This window comes from Molothrus ater, chromosome 12, assembly GCF_012460135.2.
Source record: "Molothrus ater isolate BHLD 08-10-18 breed brown headed cowbird chromosome 12, BPBGC_Mater_1.1, whole genome shotgun sequence".
NCBI classification, from domain to species: Eukaryota; Metazoa; Chordata; class Aves; order Passeriformes; family Icteridae; genus Molothrus; species Molothrus ater.
In genome coordinates this window covers 18,530,251-18,552,324 of record NC_050489.2, presented here as the reverse complement: position 1 = coordinate 18,552,324, position 22,074 = coordinate 18,530,251, and the positions used below count along the sequence as shown (strand labels likewise).

Genomic DNA, 22,074 nt, shown 5'->3' with positions numbered 1-22,074 from the left:
GCTTTTTCGTCTTTTTCCTTTTAAATTTTTTCAAGTTTTTTTTTTTGTTATTATTCAGGCTTTTTTTTTGTTTGTTTTTTTTCTTGCCTTTTTTTTTTTTTTAAATTCCCTTTTCCTGCGAGAACAGCCCCCCCCCACCATCAGCCCAGCTCCCCGCAGCAGCGCCCGCCGCGGGCCGTAGGCGTGTGTAGCAGAATCACAGTCATACAGAGGGAGGGAGAGGCCGCCAGAGACCACCCTGCCCCCGGCGACCCGGAGGATGCCGCTGCGGTGCCGCTGCTAGAGGACACGCTGGGATTTAGCTCGGCTCCGAGACTCTCTCTCTCTTTCTCTCCCGCTCTCTCCCTCTCTCCCTTCTCCGCGGAGGGGTCCCGGACGGGGGTGAGGCCCTTCCACCGTCCTCCTCTTCCTCCTCTCCTCCGCGCCCGCGGGCAGCCCCTCTCCATGATGCAGGCTCGCTACTCCGTCTCGGACCCCAACGCTTTGGGAGTGGTGCCGTATTTAAGCGAGCAGAATTACTACCGGGCTGCCGGGACCTACGGCGGCATGGGCAACCCCATGAGCGTCTATTCGGGCCACGCCGAGCAGTACGCGGCGGGCATGGGGCGCTCCTACGGCCCCTACCACCCGCACCAACCCACCGCCCCCAAGGACCTGGTGAAGCCACCTTACAGCTACATCGCCCTCATCACCATGGCCATCCAGAACGCCCCCGACAAGAAGATCACGCTCAATGGGATTTACCAGTTCATCATGGACCGCTTCCCTTTCTACCGAGAGAACAAGCAGGGCTGGCAGAACAGCATCCGCCACAACCTCTCGCTCAACGAGTGCTTCGTCAAGGTGCCCCGCGACGACAAGAAGCCGGGCAAGGGCAGCTACTGGACCCTGGACCCCGACTCCTACAACATGTTCGAGAACGGCAGCTTCCTGCGCCGCCGGAGACGCTTCAAGAAGAAGGACGTGTCCAAGGAGAAGGAGGAGGCCCGGGAGCGGCTGCTGAAGGAGCAGCCCAAGCCCCCCGGGCTGCCCGGCGCCGACCTCCCCAAGGAAGCCTCCTCCTCCTCTTCCTCTTCCTCCGCCTCGGCGCCGGCCTCCGAGAAGAAGGTGGTGATCAAGAGCGAGACGGCCTCTCCCGAGCTGCCCGTGATCACCAAGGTGGAGACGCTGAGCCCGGCCAGCGGCGGGGCCGTGCGGGACAGCCCCCGCAGCGCCGCCTCGCCGCCCGCCGCCGCCGCCTCTCCGGACGCGGCGCTGCCCGAGCATCACCCTGCCGGTAACGGGCTGCCGGGCTTCAGCGTGGAGAGCATCATGACCCTGCGGACTTCCCCCGCGGGCGAGCTGAGCCCGGTGAGTGCCGCCTCGGGCAGGACGGGCGGCGGGCTGGCGCTGGGCTACCCCGCGGGGCAGCCGTCGGGGTACGGCGCGGCCTGCGGCCAGGCGCTGGACACTAGTGGGAGCTACCACTGCAGCATGCGGGCCATGAGCCTCTACAGCGGCGACAGAACCGCGCACATGTGCGCTCCCATGGAGGACGGGCTGGCCGAGCATCCCACCGGCGCCCCGTCGCCGCTGGGCACGCTGAGCCTGCCCGCGGGGCAGGACGGAGCGCTGGGCACCGGGCATCCCCACGGAGGAGGAGGAGGAGGAGGAGGAAGCGGAGGGGCGGCGGCGGCAGCAGCAGCAGCAGCGGGGGGACAGCCTGCGGCTTCTTGGTACCTGAACCACGGCGCTGAGCTGAGCCACCTGTCCGGGCACACGTTCGGCTCTCAGCAGCAGACTTTTCCCAACGTGCGGGAAATGTTCACGTCGCACCGGCTGGGGATGGAGAGCGCGGCGCTGAGCGAGCACCAGGTGAGCAGCAACTCCGCCTGTCAGATCCCCTACAGATCCGCGCCCTCCCTATATCGCCACGCCGCCCCCTACTCCTACGACTGCACTAAGTACTGAGTAGCCGCCAGTAAACCCCGCTTAGGCCCATTAAAAAAAAAAATTATAATTATTAATAATAATTATTTTTTAAAAATCGGGAGAAATAAACCCACGGCAATAAAAATAAATCTGACAGCTTCCCCGTGGACTTTGTGGCCACAGAGTTTGAAGATCCCAAAAAGCTTTTCTTAAATTCCGGACAAGTAGATTTTACTTGGGGAAAAAAAAAAAAAAAAAAGGGGGATCTCTCATTTGAAAAAGAAAAAAAAAAAAAAAAGAAAGACAAGAAAAAGGTGAAAAAAAGTATATATATATATGTCTATCTAAAAGTGGCAAATTTTATATGCTAAAGTATAGGGGGACTCAGAAAAATAAGTTATGGACCAATATCACAACAACCATTTATACGTTTTAAAAGGAAAAAAAAAGTTTATAAATATATATATAAATATATGTCCTGGGTATTTTTTGAGTTCTCTGTTGTGCTGTAAAAAATATGTGGATTTCTAATCAGGCTGATTTTCAGAGCCATTAATATAATATTTAAAGTTGAGTTCACTGGATTATTTTTGTCTCGCCCAACGGTTCCTAACTTCCAAATTCATGACAAGTGATTTCTTCTTTTTCTTCTTCTGTGTACAATTATGCAATAGATTTTCTTTCGTTTTAGAGCTGTTCTTTTCGCAAGACGAGGAAATAATTTATTTTTTGCTGGTGGATTTTTTTTTTTAAAGGAAAAAAAAATAGACAAAGTATCTGATACTTTTTTATTATTATTTACGACGTGTGATGTTTTGTATAATAGATTTCACCTTTACCATTCCTAAGGACTATTTGCTTTAACCTGCTTCCAAGTTCGTTTGTCTTATGTGGTCCTAATTGTTGTACTTACCTTAAAATAAATCCATGCTGGTTTTTTCTGCTCCAAGTCTGCCGCTTCTCTGTGTATAAACCGGGGATTTTTTAACAGGTTTTGGTTTTTTTTTTTTTTTTTCCCTTCCTTCACGCAGAAAACGTGGCAGTGGTTTGTTTTTAAAACAAAAACTGATTTTCCTGGAGGTTTCTTTCTTGGAGACAAGGTTGAATTCGCGTGAAGAGCCGGAATTGTGCAGCTGGGGAGGGTGAGGAAGGAAAACCACAGCGGGGCTGAGCCCCCTCAATCCCAAATCCCTGCCAGGGTTGAAATTTCGGGAGTTTTCCCAGGCCTGCCATGGGGAAAACAGGAAAACAGGAGGCGCAGGGAGGGGAATTTCTGCTCCTCTCGCCCCGTCCTTGCGAGCGCGGCCCTCGCACGGCCGGAGCCGCCTCTTCCCAAGGCAGCAAACACCCACCCCCCCCCTAAAAAAATCCCATTTCATTTCTTTATTTATTTGGTTTTCTTGAAAGGAATCCCGAGCGCCTGGGAGTCAGAGCGATCCTTTCAACCCGGCCTCGCTGCGGAGTCTTAGAAAGGTGGAAAGTTCACTCGAGAATCGTTTCGGGTTTGAAATCCTCTCTTGGTTGAAGAATTGGCTGATTTTAACTTTATTTTTTTTTTTTTTTTTCATTTATTGAAGCTCCTGTTCGCAAGGCCGGGCGCTGCCAGCTATTCTGGCTTTTCCCAAATCATCTTTTAACCTGTTCAAGTTTTTTTTGTTTTTTTTTTAATCCAGGGCAAAGCGCCGGATTTAGCAATCCCGAGAGCCTGGGAATGCCGGCAAAGCCTAAAGCCGAGTTTAGGAGGTCTTTGGAACTTTTCAAGCCCAGATTTCTGGAGCCAGGCTCCTTTCCCAGCTGTAAAATCACATCCATGCAGCCAAAAATCCCAACCGTGCCCCATCCCACCTCTCGCAGCCCCCCAGTGCCCCTAAAACCCCTTTTTTGGGTTTGGGAGGAGTTTTACCCACGTCAGGCTGTTAAAATCGATGATCTAAATTGGTTTTGACCGGTTGAATTTCGCCTGCGCTTGAAAGCTGGCAAAAAGCAGCGAAACTCTCGATTTAAATGAGAAAAAAATGTCTGAACCTTACTTGATCTGTATTTTAAGGAACATTCTTGTAAAAAAACCTCCCCGCCGTTTTCCCTAGCTCTCGGAGGGTGTTTTTAATCTAATTTTCTATTTTCTTCTTTTTTATTATTTTTTTATGAAACAAAAGTCAAAGTGCTTTCTTAATAAGAGAAAATACAGATTATAAAGGATTAAAATATAGGAAAATCAAGGGAGCAAAACGGTGAAACGAAAATAAATAAGAGGAAAAGGGGGGAAAAAAAAATACGAATTGGGAAAGAATTCTCCCCTGGTCCAGACCATCTTCCCGTGGGATTTTTTTCCTGCGTGGGTGCCGGGGTCGCTGAGGGGGGAGGTGGCTGAGGTCAGGCCCCTGCTGTGGCTTTTCCCACCCGCGTGGAGCAATCCCGGGATGCTCCCACATCTTCCCAGCCTGGTGCTGGGAATTTGGGGACCCTTTTCCTCAGGCAGGGATGGGATTCGGCACCGGGATCAGGGACACCCCCAGGGCTCTGCTGCTGGACAGTTCCTGGCATCCCTTTTTCCCCCAGAACTCCTGTTTTTGGTGTTCCTTTCCCCACCTCACCCCGCAGGACGCTCCCTCACGGGATCTGTGCCGCTCCCGTCCCCTCTGGAGAGCTCCTGCGGGGCTGTGAGCATCGTCCCCTTGCTGTGTCCCCTCCTGTCCCATGGGCCCCGTCCCCTGTCACCCCAAACACCCCACGGGGAGCCCTTTGGGGTGGGATTGTGTCATAGGGGAGCCCTTTGGGGTGGGATTGTGTCTCATGAGAGCCCTTTGGGGTGGGATTGTGTCTCATGAGAGCCCTTTGGGGTGGGATTGTGTCATAGGGGAGCCCTTTGGGGTGGGATTGTGTCATAGGGGAGCCCTTTGGGGTGGGATTGTGTCTCATGAGAGCCCTTTGGGGTGGGATTGTGTCTCATGAGAGCCCTTTGGGGTGGGATTGTGTCATAGGGGAGCCCTTTGGGGTGGGCTGGTGTCAAAGGGGAGCCCTTTGGGGTGGGATTGTGTCTCATGAGAGCCCTTTGGGGTGGGATTGTGTCTCATGAGAGCCCTTTGGGGTGGGCTGGTGTTTCTGGAGGGCCTTTTAAAGTGGGCTGGTGTCGCAGTGGGGTGGGCTGGTTTCACAGGAGAGCCTTTTGGGGTGGGCTGGTTTCACAGTGGGGTGGGCTGGTGTCTCATGAGAGCCTTTTCGGGTGTCCTGGTGTCACAGGAAAGCCTTTTGGGCTGGGCTGGTGTCACAGGAGAGGCGAGAGGATCCTTTGATGGCTCTGTTTAAAAGCTGCGATAGGGATCTCGATCCGAATCTGTCGCGACAGGTGACTCCAGCCTGGCCGGAGCAGAGGGGAAGGAAGGAAGAATGAAGGAAGGAGGAAGGCCCAGGGTAACTTTTGAAGGCAGCCATGACCAGATTTGTGTTGCAGCCCCCGAAGGAGCAGCACAACGCCCCCACAGCCCCTGTCCCGCAGGTCAGGGGAGCCAGGCTGGCCCCGGCACTGCTGATGCTGCTGGCGGCCCGCAGCCCCGGGCTGGGGCTCAGGGAGGCACCGGGAAGAGGATGAGGATGGTGGATGTGTTTCCTAATTTTTTTTTATTCTATTACCATTCACCACCGGGTTTGCAAACCTGTTCCAAACCCCAGCCAGTTTCGGTCCTGGGCAGAAGAGCCAGCAGTTTTCCACCTCGTCCTCACAGCCCAGCCCAGGCAGTGTTTCCCTGGTGCTCCAGGCCCCGGGTGGAACACATTCCCCCCAGGAATGCCCCACACGGCCCAGCAGAGCTGCCTCGTCCCTCCCGAGCACTCCCACCTTCCCTGGAGCTCGGGCGAGCGGTTTTTGGGGAAAGCCACGAGCTCCTCTGCCATTTCCGAAGGGATTTCGCAGAAAATCCATAGCGGGCACTGGAAGGCCGGGAGAGAGGAAATGCATCCCTGATCCCGGGGCGGCACCGAGCGATCGCGTTCTGTGCTGGGCCAGGGCCGAGGGGCGAGGGGCGAGGGGCGGGCAGCGCCAGCGGGGAGAGCATCCCTGAGGAGACCGGCCGGGATCCAGCGGGAATGGGGAGCTCAAACTCACATCCCGCTCCCCTCCATGCCGGGATCCAGCGGGAATGGGGAGCTCAAACTCACATCCCGCTCCCCTCCATGCCGGGATCCAGCGGGAATGGGGAGCTCTGGTTCACATCCCGCTCCCCTCCATGCCGGGATACAGCGGGAATGGGGAGCTCAAACTCACTTCCCGCTCCCCTCCATGCCGGGATCCAGCGGGAATGGGGAGCTCAAACTCACATCCCGCTCCCCTCCATGCCGGGATCCAGCGGGAATGGGGAGCTCAAACTCACATCCCGCTCCCCTCCATGCTGGGATACAGCGGGAATGGGGAGCTCAAATTCACATCCCGCTCCCCTCCATGCCGGGATACGGCGGGAATGGGGAGCACGGATTTACATTCCCTCTCCTATCCATGCCGGGATACAGCGGGAATGGGGAGCTCTGGTTCACGTCCCCCTGCCCTCCAGGCCGGGATGCGGCAGGAATGAGGAGCTCAAATTCACATTCCTGCTCCCCTCCAGGCCGGGATGGGGCAGGAGAGGGGATCACTGTTTTTTGCCCTGCTCCCCACACCCTGGGATGCAACAGGAATGGGGAGCTCTGGTTTACATCCCTCTCTTCCTCCATTTCCCGCAATGAAGCAGGAATAGGAACCTCGGTTTCACACCCCTCCTTCCCCCATTTCCGCCGATGCAGCAGACATAGGGACCTCGGTTTTACACCCCTCCTTCCCCCATTTCCCGCAATGAAGCAGGAATAGGGATCTCGGTTTTACACCCCCATTACCCCCGGGCAGGACTAATGCAGGAGTGGGGATCGCTGATTTACAGCCCTTGTTGCTCCCAAAGTTGTGATGCAGAAGGAGTGGGGACATCTGATTTTTGGCCTGCTCCCCCCATTTCCCGTCATGGATCAGGAATGGGTGATCACTGATTTACACCCCCTCTTCCCCATTTCCCGGCATGGATCAGGAATGGTGATCACTGATTTACACCCCCTCTTCCCCATTTCCCGGCATGGATCGGGAATGGTGGTCACTGATTTACACCCCCTTTCCCTCATTTCCCAGCATGGATCAGAAAACGAGAGCTCCAATTCACACCCTTCTTCCCCTCAAGACTGGGATGCAAGATTGGGAATCCCTGATTTCCACCCTTTCCCCCCCTGTTTCCCGGGATGCAGCAGTAAAGGGGAGCTTTAATTCAACCCCTTCTTCCCCTCGAGACTGGGAATCCCTGATTTCCACCCCTGCTCCCCCAATCCTTAGGTGCAGCAGGATTGGGAATCCCTGATTTCTACCCTTTTCCCCCCGTTTCCCGGGATGCAGCAGGAACGGGGAGAGCTCATTCGCGCCCTGCTCCCGCCGGGGGCTCCGGGCGGGACCTCTCCTCGCTGCTGCTTTAAAAGGGGCTCGTCAGCTGGAGAGAGGAGGGGAAACGGGGAAACCCATCCAGGAGCGCCTCCATCGCCGGGTTGTTTATTTGTTTTGGTGGTTTTTTTTTTTTTTCTCTTTGGTGTTTTTTTTTTTTTTTTTTGTTTGGTTTTTTTTTTTTCAGTTTGGGGAAAGAGCGACGGAACCAACAGCACCGAGAAACCCCCTCTGTCTCTTTTCCCTCTCGGAGGCTGATCCTGTGCGCATAACGCGGCTGAAGAGCTCCAGCGATGCCTGCCGGCAGGAAAGGGATAACAGGGATAACACAGAGCTGGGAAAAAGGAACGGAGGGAAAAGCCGCATCCCCGCCTCCAAGGATTTCCCACCGCCAAGAGGGGAAAACAAGGGAGGAAGCGAGAATTTGGCTGGGGGAGGGAGCTCGGGGAGAGAGCGGGAGCCCTGGGACTGTTCCTGCCCTACACGCGAGTATTTATTGTTCTGCTAATCCGTGCCTGGAGTGGCTCAAGGAGCGGGGGACTCCCCGAGGTGGGGAGAGGAGGAGGAGGAGGGTGAGGGGGGGAGACCCTCGGCCGCTGCTCTGAGGATGCTCGGGGCGGCTCAGAGCAGCCGTGCTCGGCTCCATCCCATCCCATCCCATCCCTCCCTGGTGAGGATGCTCCAGGGGCGGGGAGGCTGCCCGGGCGTGGGTGCTGCTCCCCAAATCCCTCCTTTCACCTCTCTCTTTATTTCTTTGGGGCTTTATTGCGCTTTTGGCACGGCGGGTGGGTGCTGCAGCTGCCGGGGGTGCGCAGGGCGCGGGAGGGATGCGGAGTTACGGGCGAGGGCGGTGTTAGAGGGGTGAATTCCCCTCCTCCCACGCGTGGGCTCAGCCAGTGAGAGGGGAGACCCCTCACACCCCTGCCCGAGAAGCCGCCTCCCCGCGCACCCCGGCTGCGTTTCCCAGGCTCTCCTGGCGATTTGCAGCTTTCAGGACCCATCCGGAGCTTCACAGCATCGCGCTGGGTTTTAGCCGGGGGATGAAAAATCCTTCTCCTGACAGGGGAGCGACGCTGGGCCAGAAACCCCCCCCGGGTGAAGCGGAACTTGCAGGGAAATGCGGGGATGGCATGGCCAGGGCAGGGCGGTGCTGGGGGACAGCCGGAGCTCGGCTTTTACCTCCTCCCCTGCCAGGTAAGAATCGCAGCACGCCCGTGGGAGCTGCTGTGCTGTTGGGATGTTTCTCTTTGAAGGAGAAAAGGGTCCCCCTCAAGCCTCTTCTTCCCTCCCTCGGAGAAAAGATGCTCCACAGGACAGGTCTAAACCCGCGGGGGGACTGGGGACACAGGCGACACCTCCAACTGCATCGGAATCCCTCGGGGCCTCGGATTAAAGCTGTTACGTCAGTAAATTAAAAAAAAAAAAAAAGAAAGAAAAAAATCCGACAACAGAAAACACAGCCCCAAACCTGGACGTTTATACAGAAAAAGAGCATCACAAATTCCTAATGTAAGCACCGGCCAGCTGTGTGCACTTGTAAAGTTGTTATAATCCCCCTCCTTGTTATAAACAGGAAAGTACATAATATAAAGCAACAGGCCCGCATTCACAAATACTGACCCTCCTCCCCGGGCCTGCCAAATTCCCCTCTTGCTGCAGTCTGCCCCTGCTGCCAGGGGGCTGCACCGGGGGTCCCCCTTCGCCCTCCCCGGGGTCTCCTCGGGGTGGAAACCCGGGAGCGGGAGGTGCCAAGGACCCCTCCACACCTGATCCCCCCCCTTCCCTCTTCCTTCCTCTCCATCGCAGCTCTGCCTCCTCCCCTCATCCGCCCCCTTCTCTTCCTTTCTTCAATTTTTTTGAATTTTTTTTTTTTTTTGAATTTTTGTGTTGTTGAACGCCCCAGTTTGGCTGCGGGGATCCCTGCCCGCTGCTCCCCAGCTCCAGCAGTGAACATCCTGCTCTGCTGTGTGTGCTTACAGCGTCAAAGGGTGGACGTGATATTTCAAACATCAGATCAGTGCGTTTATATATTGGGTGCCCGGAAATTTTTCCAAATAAACACAGCTTGATTCGACTTGGGTGGGCAGACTTATCAACAGACTAATTCTATAAACAAATGAAGGAATAACCCGGAGACCATTGGCTGGTACCAGAGAGACACGTGGAGAGAGCTCGGAGTTTTGTAGCAATGAAATTTTAATTAATGTGGGTGGGCTGAGAACACAAACGACTGTTTATCAGAGACAATTTATTTTCCAGCGCTAAGTCAACATATAATAGCAAACTTACAACAATTATTTAACTTTTTTTTTTTCCTCCCCCTTTTTTTTTTTTTTTTTTTTTTTAAGAGCTATGAAGCAGGGACAGAGGCAGAGCGAGCTCCTTCAGGCAGGGCTGGGAGCTGAGCTCGCACAAGCAGCTCCCCGGTGGACTCGTCCCACGTTCCTGCTTCGCTCGGCTCCGAGGGGGAAGACGCGGAGCTGCGATGAGCCACATCTACGGCAGCCACCTGTCCCCCCTGGGCAGCCCGTCCATGGTTTACCTGCCCGCCGCTCTCGGCTTCACCCCCGGGGGAGCGATGTCCCGGCAGGACCCCCCTCAGAAACCCCCCTACAGCTACATCGCCCTCATCGCCATGGCCATCAAAGAGGCTCCGGAGCAGAAGGTGACCCTGAGCGGCATCTACCAGTTCATCATGGACCGCTTCCCCTTCTACCACGACAACAAGCAGGGCTGGCAGAACAGCATCCGCCACAACCTCTCTCTCAACGATTGCTTCGTCAAGGTGCCCCGCGAGAAGGGCCGGCCCGGCAAGGGCAGCTACTGGACCCTGGACCCGCGCTGCCTGGACATGTTCGAGAACGGCAACTACCGCCGCAGGAAGAGGAAGCCCAAAGCCGCGAACCCGCCGGACACCAAGGGCACCGAGCAGCCGGGGCCGCCCGCCCGCCCCGTCGAGCCCAAGCGGGCCAAGGGGGACGCGGCGGTGCCGCGGCCGGCTGAGGGGACAGCGCCTTGTCCCCCGGCCCCGGTGCCCCCCGCCGCCGCCCCGCCGCACAAGAGCGTTCCCCGGGGCCGCAGCTTCAGCATCGAGAGCATCCTGGCCCAGGGGCTGCGGCCGCCGCCGCCCGGGGCAGCGCCCAAGGCGGCCCGGGCCAGCCCCGGCGGCTGCCGCGGCGGATCGCTGGTGGCCGGCGGCGCCTTCGGGCCGGCCCTCAACGCTTCGCTCATGCTCGACTCCCAGGTGCACGGGAGGCTTTACCACATCGGCATCCCCTTCCTCTCCTGCTTCCCGCTGCCCTTCTCCGAGGCGGTGTTTAATTTCCAGTAGCTGCCCCCCTTCCCCTGCAATCAACGCGCCCCCAGCCCCGAGCGCTGCTGCGGGGGGCGCGGTGGGAGGGGGAGATCGGACTCAGACCTCACCACGCGGGTAAAGACCTAAAAAATCCCCCCCCCCCCGCCCCAAAGCGATGTTTTAAAGGTGACTCAGGATTTCAGGGCATTTTCAAGGCGCGTTTTGCTGCGGACTCTCTTTGGGCGGGTGCCTCCCACCCCCTGCCAGAGCGACTTTGGAAGGTAAAAAGCGGCTTTGTGCTCCCGTGGGCGGTGGAGGCAGAGGCAGCCCCACGCTGGCCCCAAGCCCCGTGGGCTTTGCTCTGCACCTTTAGTCTTTGCATCCCTCAGGTTCCTCAGAGCAGGTTTCCCCCCCGAGCCCTTCAGGTCTCTGTTTTCTTTTATTTTTCCTTTGAAAGCCAAGCCCCATACCGGGGGGAGGAGGCTGAGATTTGTTTTGCCATCATTTTGTTTTGCCATTGTTAATACTCACAGGTATTAATAATACCCGTAATTTTGCCATCAATACCCACAGGCACATGATAATTCCTGATATTCTCCACTGGCCCAGTCCTCCCAGTGGGTAACTGGAGCTGAACTCATGGCAGACCAAGCAATCCAGGCTCATCCTGAATATTCCTGCTTGCTTTGACCCAGCATGGGGTGGAACTGGTTTCCTGCTCAGCACTGGTCCTTTGGAGTATCCCCACAGAGCTTCTGCTCACGGATGTGGCCAAAAAAAGGGGATGGATGTGCAAACACGAAAATTTGTCTTGTTCCAACTCTTACTGGGATTGGTTTCTTCTGACCAAAAACGACTGAGGCAGGGTTGTGGAGGCCAGGAGAAATACCAGAAAAAAAGATAAAAAGAGACATCAGCAATGTTTCTAAAGTTTTTTTGTAAAGAAGGAAGAATCCTGACACACTGCAAGAAATAAGGAATATTTTGTATTTTTGTTTGCCGTAAATAGAGGCTTTTTGTATATTCGTGGATAAATGCCCTTTTGGGGAAAAAAATTATATTCTCAATTTTCATTATGAAACTAAACCTATATCCAATAAAGGTATTTTTGTCCAGGATTGTGGCTGGTGTGATGTGAAACACCTCTTGGCTTGTGCTGGAGGATGGAGGAGTGGGGCCTGCTGCTGACATGATGGGCCCCAAAGAAATGGAAGAGGCTACAAATAAGCTCCTGGGAAATTGCCTGTTCCTTGAAACTGATGAAATCTTTCCCCAAATGATTGTTCCTCCTTCTCTTCCCCTTCTTTCATCCCTCCCCGTCTCAAAAGCAAAGCTTGCTCTTAAATGAGCACCTGGATATTGAAAATGTGGGGGTTTCAGGTGAGTTTTGGTTCAGTTTTTGCAGAGGAAGGTTGGCATCAATTCCTTGATGTTTGGACCAGGGTTGCTCATTTCAGCCCAAGACAAAGAGCTCTCACGTGGGGAAGGACAGGAAATCTCCAAAAGGTGAGAATTGTTATTTAGCTTCCCAAAAAAACGGATGCTCACAGGCAGATCTCTGGATTGGCTGAGCTGGAGCTTCTCAATAGAAAGACAATAAAAATATATTTTATTTTTTTAAATCAGATTTGCAAGATAGACTTTATTTTATTAACTTCCTATTTCTGGCAGCTGCTGTTTGAATGTCTATTGAGTTGTTTAAAGTTCTGGCACTGAATGAGAAAGCGAAGAAACACTTGCAAAAGGTTGTGAAGGTGTCACTGCTCAGTCCCCAGCATAATTCCCAGCGCTGGCTGAGTGCTGAGAGGGTTCAATGTCCCTGTGTGCCACTCCTGGCCCTGTGTGGCATTAGGGACAGGTGCCAGGTACAGAAGGGGTCACCTGGCCAGGAGGTTCCATTCCAGGCTGGCACTGGCATCACCCACAGGAGGCTGCAGGAGGAGGAAAATGAGCCCAGCAGAGCCCTCAGATCCCCCCTGCACCCCCTGTGTGGTGATTTGGGCTCGGGCTGGGGTGGGAGGCTGATGCTCCGTCCCAGGAATTGTTTGATGGGTCTCCATCGAGCCCTTCCCACAGGGAGGGACCCTGCATCCCTGCTGTCCCCACAGCCAGGCCCATGGAAAGGTTTCACCCCCCAAAATTGGATATTCATGCTCTCAGTCACCACTTTTAACCTGTCTTCAGCTCCTCTGTTTCCCTTTCTCCTGACTTGGCCTCCCAGCTGTGACCCCCAGTTTTGTCACCTCTCAGCTCCTATTCCAGCCCCAAAATACCTTTTTGGACCTGCAAACAGGGCTTTTATTCCTTTCCTACTCACACACGTGGGACCTCTCCCTGTCTGAGCCCTTTCTGCACAAGAGCAGTTTTTTAGTGGTGAAAAAAGTGAGTCTCAGTTTAATACACGATGTATATTTTTATCACAGACACTTTTTTTTTTGGAGACCCAGCTTTTTCTACGCAATGGGAATTTGTTTCTTTGTGAAGCTTTGCTTTGACATTTGATCTTATTTCTGTTTTGGTGGAGTGGAGTGGGACCAAGTGCAGCTGCAGCCTTTAAAAGCCACATTGAGCTTGATTTTGGTTTTGCTCGAGGGAGTGAAATTAGTAAACTTAACATGCTCTGCACAAAAGTGACACTAACTCCAATGAGCTCAGAACCCGGTGAGCAGTTCTGAGGGGCAATTTGGAATTAATTGGGATCAGGCCAGTGCTGTAACAGGAGATAAATACCAAGAAAAAGGGTCTTATTGCCAGCAGGCTGGATGAGTAACCACACACGGCTTCTGCACGTCATCTGTTTATAGAGAGGGGAGAAGTCATGGTACAATAAAAACATACAGTAAAAACATAAAATAAAAACACACAGTAAAAACAACAGCAGAGCAATGAGTGTGCAGTCAATTCACCAATTCCTGCCCTTTGCATGGGGCTGAGCATCCTTTAATCCTCTCCATATCCACGTGGATTTTGGTGCCAGGGAATCATCAAGGACCTGAGGAGCTGCAAGGAATCGGTGCCAGTGGTTTCACACCTGCTTCACAAGGCACAAAACCAGCTGCCAAGCACAGAACTGCCACCCAGCATTTCACTCATCCCTGCTATCTTCCTCCTCCTGGCTTTCCCAACCTCTCAGGGCTGGCTATAAACACCAGTGTGGAATAGTGGGGAGAAGTGGAAGCAGCCTGGGATGCAGGATAAACAGCACACTGCCTGTGTGGGCGATGGAGATGCCTTCCCCTTCCTCTGCAGAGGAATGACCTCTCCCAACCCAGCAAAGGTTTCTCCTCTCCCAGCTCTGCAGCCAATTTTAACTCCTAGGAGGAGGGAGATCACAGAGGAGTTTGGTTCCCAGAGGGGCTTTGCTCCAAGCGTGAGTTTCCTATGAGGGGAACTGAAAGTTGGGCATATTAAAATAATTCCGGAGTTTAATTCCTCATAAATGGGGCTTCCAGTCTTTAAATAGGCTCAGTGTGTGTTCTCCTAAAGTTGGTCTCATAGCATGGATAAAATATAATCAAGTATTTAAGCATGTGTAGAAGCCGCTTTCAGGGTTTGTCACTCAAGGTGTGGCTGTCCATGCCTGATTCCAAGGTTCCATACATCTGAGGGACTCTGTAGCCTCTTCTCCTTCCCCCATTTTAAAAGTTAATTCTCTGTCCATTCCTTACCACAGAAAACACACAAAGGAGGGACCATCCCTTTCCACATCAAAACCCGCTGGCTTCCTGCTGGCTGCTCCTAAGCCTGGTGTGAGGAGCAGTCAATTCCCAAAGCAAAAAAGGGAAGAAGGATCTGCTTCCTCACTTGATTCATAGCCCCACATAGCCAGAGAAGAGATCTCCCAGGAGACAGCATTCAGGATATTAAACAGATCACATATTTGATTTGAAGTGAAAGACCAAGAAGACAAGATCACAGAATGAGAGAAGTTACAGATGGAAAAGGTCTATGAGGTTATGCAATCCATCAGTCTGGACATTGCATAATTGCTCCCCACAGTATATTTTTAGTGCTTTATCCAGACAAATCATTAAGTGCTTTAAAATGGGCCAGATTCCTCAAATGCAGTGCGTGCTAAGTCACAGCTGATTTCCCTGAGCCTCGCAGCTTCAGTGTCTAACAAGACACCAAAAGGAAGTTGTGTGTGGTCACAGAGAACAGAACGGACCCTTCCAGAAATAATCCAGGCTATCCCTCACAGGAATCTCTCCTAAATTGACTGAGTGAGACCTCTAAAATCTCATTTTCGGATTACAGTGAATAATACATTATTACTTATTCAGATGTTCTCTTAGGCCAAAGTCAAACATTGCTCGTGTTCATGCGAGCACCATTTGTTTTAAGCCAGCTTCAAAGCCAGCTCAGCAAAGCGTAAAGAATGTTTATTTAAAATATAGTTGCTAAATTTAGCATGAGCTCGGTTAGCCTAAATCTTAGGGACATTTTTAGAGAGCACATTGCGAATCAGGAATGCATGGAGAAATAAATAAACTTTCCCACATTTTTGGAAATCGAGGGAGAATTTGTGAGCTCTTTCTCGCACGGGCGATTTCTGTGGATTGGAGGATACAAATTTCCCACTGAACAGACAGTTGGAAATGCACAATGCTGATCATTTTCACCAAAGCAGTTTGGTTTCAAATAATGCTCCCTCAAGAAGGAAACAAAAGCTGTCAGCTTTTTTTCTTACAGAAATTACGCAGAGCACCAACATGTTTCAATATTTACCCAAGCTCTTTGCAAAGCACTGAGAAGCAAATGGAGCTGGGCTTGGGCACGAGCCAAATCTCAGGTTTGGATTAGGTCTTGTGACCTTTCCTAGGAATTCTGATACTGGATTTTACACCCACCTCTTGCACATTGGTTCAAACATCCCCCAGCTGGATGCTGGGCTGGGTGAAATGCCAGCTGGCCTCTGGATTGGATATTTAGACAGAAAATTTTTATGAAGAAATTTATGAAAATTTTTATGTTTTTTTTTTAGACAGAAAATTTTCACTTTCCTAAGCTTCCACAGCTTAAAGAGGCACATCTGGGTCACCTTTGCCTCAAGTGACATTGTCTGAGAGATCTGAGCAAACCTGTGATGAGCAGACGTGTGACAAACAGTTAAATTCTCTTTGATCAGGTGACTTTTGATGATCTCCCTCCATCCTTCCCATCTTTTGGTTGCTGTGAGTGGGATGTTTCTGCTCCTGGAGTGGGAGGATTCCAGCTGTGCCCCTCATGGGGCTGCAGGGCACAAGGGATGTGTCCAAGCACCCCCATTGCCTTTGGTGGGTTTGGGATCAGCTCCTCCCCAAGCACACAGGTGGAATAAGGGGCCGTGGAACAAAGCACAGGGTTGATTTCTTCTCCTTCCAAAGTCAGAGCTCCACCACTTCCACTGGTTCCAGCAGCTTCCAGCACCTCCATCCTGTATTTCAGCTTTCAGTGGCAGTGCCAAATCCTACCTGCAAGACCCATCCTTCCCAGAGCTCTCCAGATGAGCCTTTGCAAATCCACTGGCCCAACCCAGTAATTCCCAAATCCACGGTGAGCTGGACCCCCTAATTCTTCACTACCTATCTCCAATTGCTTACTGAGTTTCTGTTTTCCTTAGAAGAGCAATATGTAATAATAGTTGTTACAATAATTGTATTTCTGTTTTTACATCTGTAAAGATTAAGTTAAACAGTATGAAGCCCATTAAACTATTTCATGTCATGCTGCCATAAATTTCCTCCATTCCCATTGCTACTATTATTCCAGAGTAAACTCTGAGATCAAGCTGCTGCCACAGAGAGTTATTTATAGGAGCTCATTCATCAATAAAAACTTCAAAAGAAATCTGTTACTCTTCTATTGGGAAGCCAAAGAAAACTAACATAAAGACAACCCTGTTAAGAAACAAAGCTAAGGAGACCACAAGACATTTAGTTAAGAAAAATCCTGATTTCTAACAAATGCCATGCAAGGAGGGGAAGAAGAGAAAAAAAAGGAAAAGATTGTTGGCAGCATGAATCCTTTAAGTTGTTTTGCTCTCATTGGATGGTTAAAATAAACTGTTAAACAGTTGTATTTGGCCTGGCTCAGCCCCCTCATTAGGCTCCATGTGATGGATTTGGGATCTCACAGTGTGTAAGGAGCTCTTCATCCCCTGCAGAAGCTGGTGCTGTCCTGCCCCGTGTCCCAGCTGCTGCTGCACCCATCCCTCAGCACAGCAGAAACCCAACCAGGAGTGAGGACTGGGCACCAGAAAGCATCCACCTCCCTAAAGGTAAACAGATAAAATAGGAAAAGTTGGCTTTTGTCATCTCTACTTTCTCTCACTTCTTGTTGTGCCTTTCTCTGTACGCCTGAGCTGTGCAGGGTTGGATTGGGTGGTCATGGTAGTCCTGCAGAGAATTAAATGGAGGAGAGCTCCCTTCCCTGTTCCACCTGAAAACCAACCTGAGAACAGGCCAGGCGAGGGGATTCTGCTCCTCTGCTCTGCTCCTGTGAGACCCCACCTTATACCCTGCCCTGGTGCCCCCAGTAGAAGAACATGGGGCTGTTGGGAAAAGTCCAGATGAGGCCACAAAGTTGATAAGGGGACTAAAGCATCTCCTCTGTGAAGACAGGCTGAGAAAGATGGGACTGCTCAGCTTGGAGAAGAGAAAATTGTGTGGACATCTCACAGCACCTCCCAGTATCTGCAAAGGCTATGAGGAAGCTGGAGTGGGATCCTTCATCAGGAACTGGAGTGACAGGACAAGGGGGAATGGCTTCACAATGGAAAAGAAGAGGCTTGCATTGGATACCAGGAAGAAATTCTTCTTTGTGAGGCCCTGGCACAGGTGGCTGCCCCTGGATTCCTGGAAGTGTCCAAGGCCAGGCTGGATGGGGCTTGGAGCCATTTGGGACAGTGGAAGGTGTCCCTGTCCATGGCAGAGGGTGAATGAGATGATTTTTAGGGTCTCTTCCAACTCAAACCATTCTATGATGCTGCAATCTCTCTTTTTTTGGTCCCTGTCTCATTAACAGCTCCACAGGAGTGAGACTCCCATGAAGGAGCAGGCACTGAGGATCAGCCACGCCAAGAGCCTCAAACTGTGGTTTTGGAGCTCAACAGGAGCACTCCCTCATTTCCATGACAGGATCTGAGTCCTGAGGACAGTATGGACCCACAGCTCCTGGCAGGACCTGGGTGATGATTATGAACATTTCACAATCACATCCCCAAAGCTCAGAGGTGAGGGTTCTTGTTCCCAGGGATCTCTTTCCATCCTTACTCATCACACAAAGCTGGGCAGGGCACTTTGTGTAGATTCACCTCCATCAACACTCATCACACAACAGCCCAGTTCCTGCTCTGAGCTGGCCATCAAAATTATCTCCAGAATCTGCCAAGCCACAAAACCAGAAGGCTGGAACTCCCAACCACGTGGGGCTCAAGCTTTGGTGAAATCACCCTTTGGTTATATGTGGAGGGGCTGGATAAAATCTGTGGTTTAGGGAATTAGGGGAGGTGGAATTTCACTTGCAGAAAATGCAACCTTTGCCTAAACTGTCCTCTCTACACTCTCCCAAAAGGCTGCTTTTATTTTCCTTACAACCTGTTCTTGGCACTGCAGGTGAGGCATCCCTGGTTTCCTTGTGCTGAGGATTCACAGCAAGAACTCCCAAACCCATTGATGTGACTTAAAAGCTGCCCCAGCACTTCTTTCCAAAACTGAGGTAAAAGGTAAAGAAATCTGTCAAAACTCCTCAAATCAGGGGCTGAATAAATCTCTTTGCCCACAACATCTGAAAGAATTACCCTCAATTTTGCCCATCTTTGCTCCAAATTGAGGCTCATGTAGCCAGTTTGAAACTGATGTAATTATGGTTGTTCAAAAAGAGTGGCAGAGCCAAGTCAGTCACACTGACTCAGCCATGCCAAGAGAAAAGTTTTTATATATTGCTACAGCTCAGATTTGGAACTGCTCTAAACACTAAACACAGAGATTATTAATAAACATGCAATGTCTCTCTGTGCAAACCAGATTTATTCTCATTTAACTGTATTTACTGTTAAATAGAATTGGCTTGTTATGAAAAGGGCAAAGAGAAGCCCTCAGTTGTTGTGTCTGGTTTCAGATTAGACACTACATAATTTCTGAGTAACAATAACAGCAATTGTGACCCACTTCTCATGGAGTATTTTTCACTGATTTCTCCTAAAGTGCTTTGCAGGGAAGGTCAGTAGAAAGACCCATTGTAAACACAGGGAAATCTCCTGATTATTTGTTTTGGATGGTTAGAGAGGAAATTGCATATACTTTCATGGAAAAAAAATCCTCTATTATTATCCTCTGTCCTAAAAAGGTGGTGGTGGGGGAAAGCCTGGTGACTCTGATCTAAATTATCCTAAAGCAAATTTCTGACAAACCAAATGAAGCCAGACGACTCTGGATTTAATGAGAGTAAATAGTAGCAGACAAAGTTAAAGCTTGAACCAGGGCACCCAGCTGCTGCTCTGCACAGCTTTGCTGCCTGTCTTGAAGCCTTTGATTGCCCAGTTTTATTTTCTTTGCTAATTTCAGAGATATTTTACTTCGCTTGAGCATCAACAGGTCAGCTGCTGGCAAAAGCAAGTGGCAAAAAGCTGTAGGCGTAGTTTATAGACAATTAGGAAAAGAATTGTGTTTAGAGTGTGAAATGCAATTACCTAGCCAAACTTGCCTGATAAGGCTTGAGGCTGAGCAGAGCCAGCCCTAGAGCAGACTGAGATGTGATTCAGCCCTTTGAAGTCTCCTGATCTAATTCTTAGTGCAGCCATACATGATTTCCGTTGCTGGGGAAAACAAAAATCCCATCCCACATCCCAGAACCCCAGGTGCTCTCCTGTGTCTCTTGGCTGTGGAAGCTCCTTCTGGTGTGACTCCCCTGGAGCCCAGGGAGGGTGTTTGGAGGGGGTTCTGCCTCTCAGGGCGCAGCCAAGCTTTGCTGAGTGTTTAATTTGCAGCACTCGGGCTTTGCCTGGGCAGGCACCTACCGAGCTTTGTTGGGTTGGCCTCCCGACCTTGCCCTCTCTGCCTTGCTCTTGTCAAGTCTCTCATCAAGACAGGACTCGTCACACTCCACCCTGGTGGCTCAGCAGAGACCTTTTGGCCTTTCCTTGACTTTCCAAAGGTGGGGGCAGGTTGTGAGAAAAGCTGGATGAAGGGAGGCTTCTGTTCCCACTCCTGCTCCTCAGCAGGGCCAGCATTCTCTCAGGGTTTCCCAGAACTCAGAAGTGGTGGACAAGTGGTCACTGCTCATAAATTGTTGCTTGTCCATCCAAATAATATGAAGAATTAGTGATTCCATGGCCTTTTCCAGTTATTTGTTAAGATTTCCTTGTTAGCAGCTCCAAATGAGACACGCTTCCCTTTGCTCTCACCCCTGTTTGCTTTAAAAGGGATCTTCTTTTCTTCCATTGAAAAAAGAGAAACCAATAGGGGGGAAAATATCTTTAGAATGTCTAAGGAATGAAGTTTCTCCTTGAGAATGTTAAAACTACAGAGGAAACGTGAAGAATCAACTCTGACACACATGACAAATATTGAAAGGGAGCTGAAGCTGAAAGGCAACTCCTCGAAGACTTTGGATCATTAAGAAAGTACATGAATGAGTTGGAATTCTTGAAAGAAAACCTATCCCAGGCTTACTCCCTTGGCTCAGAGCCAGGGGCTCTGTGTTTGCCTCCCAAACTCTACTGCAGTTCTGATGTCTGAGGGAAAATCCATCTCCTCTGATTTCCTAAGGTTGGGCAGGATCAGGGAGCTGGGGGTTCCTGTGTGTTCATCTGGGGGCTTGGAGCAGCACTGGGAGCCCATAAAATCCATAAAATCCAAAAGCCATAAATCCTGGCTGCCGTTGCTCCAGCCAGGGTAAGAGCAGCAGCTCTTCTGTGGCCCAGAGGGCGACCACCAGAGAGCTGGGCTGGGCTGTGCAGAGCTTTCCCAGGCTCAGGCTCTCCCTGGATTGCTCTGTGTCCACTGGAAAGTGCTGGGATGCAAACCCAAGGTCGTGGCTGCTCAGTCCCGTGTGGATTCTGCAGTCCTGGGGCTGTGGCACAGAGATGTGAACGTGGAGTTTTTCACAGTGAGGGTTGTCTCTCCAGGAGGTTCCTTCTGTTCTTAAGGAATGCTTTGGGATTGAAGGTGAATCACCCACCCATTTTGTCCAGGGCAGCTGCACCCTCAGCTAATGAGGGAACCTTTGGGTTCTGGGAGCAGAACATCCTCCTGGGTGGCCTGAGCAGATCCTGGGCTCTCTGCACAGCTCTCCCTGGCTTGGGCAGGCGTGGGAGCTGAGCCCTGAGGGGTGTCCAACCCAGAGGATGATGACCTTATGGACCACAGAAGCTCCACATGTGACGTATCCAAGCCCACACTCCTTCCTGTGCCCCCACACAGCTCTCACACCAAGTTCTGCCCCACACCGCACCACCCCAACAGCTCTGAGCTGACCCAGCTGCCCAGCTGGGAGCTTCACACCCAGCTGAGGGCCCACACTCAGCTCTCCCTCTGAAGGGAGGTGGTGTAGGAAGTGGCTTTGGAGTGGTTTGGTGTGGGAGAGGAGGGAGGGAGGCAGAGGGATGTGGAGCTGAGCTTTCCCATGGTGGCTGCAGCAGAGTCATCTCCCAGGACTCTCCGTGTCCTTTCTGCCATCCATGTTTTACAACCAATTCCCAGCTAGTTTTACAACCAGTTCCCAACTAGATTTACAACAAATTCCCAACTAGTTTTACAACCAATTCCCAACTAGTTTTACAACCAATTCCCAACTAGTTTTACAACCAATTCCCAGCTAGTTTCCCTAGGAACAGCCTGGCTGGGAGCTGGCCCAGGCTGGTGAGATAACGCCACGATCCGCGAGCTCCGAATTTCACAGCTGTGGTCAGACAGCCTTTAAAATCTCCGAGACAGAACTGGCCCTGTGCAGAGCAGAAATTGTAAGTTTTGGCCCTGTCTCTAACCTTTGGAGAGCTGCCCAGCTTCTGACAGTCTGTGATGATGTCTCTGTGGAGGAAATCCTACTCTGAAGAAAAGCATGTTGCTTTCTCCCAAAGTTATATTCTTCCTTTCATTCGGCCACCATAAAGGACACTTTGTCATCTTGGCAGATCCTAAATATTCCCTCCTAATTTTATGGGAGGCAGAAACAGGGACAAAAAATTAAGGATTATTCAGGAGTGTTATTTATGGCTAAGGATATAAGGGATTTGAATGGAAATAACAATTAAACTCAAGAAAAAATTCACACTACAGGTCACTGCAATCCCAACTTTTCCCCTCATGAACTCAAGTCGAGGAGGTTTTCTTCCCCTTTGTGATTTAGGCTTTGCTAAACTTCTCTGAAAATAGTTCATATATCACAGAGAGGAATTTCCATGGGGAACATAAATACATCTGTGGAAAGAAGGGAAAATTTT

At 51.3% G+C, this 22,074-nt stretch overlaps 2 protein-coding genes across 2 annotated transcripts; both read left to right on the top strand.

The window, feature by feature from the left end:
• The first annotated feature begins 358 nt into the window (after window positions 1-358).
• Window positions 359-2,102, top strand: FOXC2 (forkhead box C2). The gene has a single exon (XM_036390354.1). It carries the CDS (start codon window positions 445-447, stop codon window positions 1,948-1,950), a length of 1,506 nt encoding a protein of 501 aa, XP_036246247.1. The 5' UTR covers window positions 359-444; the 3' UTR covers window positions 1,951-2,102.
• Window positions 2,103-9,842: 7,740 nt separating this feature from the next.
• Window positions 9,843-10,688, top strand: FOXL1 (forkhead box L1). Its single transcript, XM_036390519.1, has one exon. The coding sequence runs from the start codon at window positions 9,843-9,845 to the stop codon at window positions 10,686-10,688; it is 846 nt and encodes a 281-aa protein (XP_036246412.1).
• The last annotated feature ends 11,386 nt before the right edge of the window (window positions 10,689-22,074 follow it).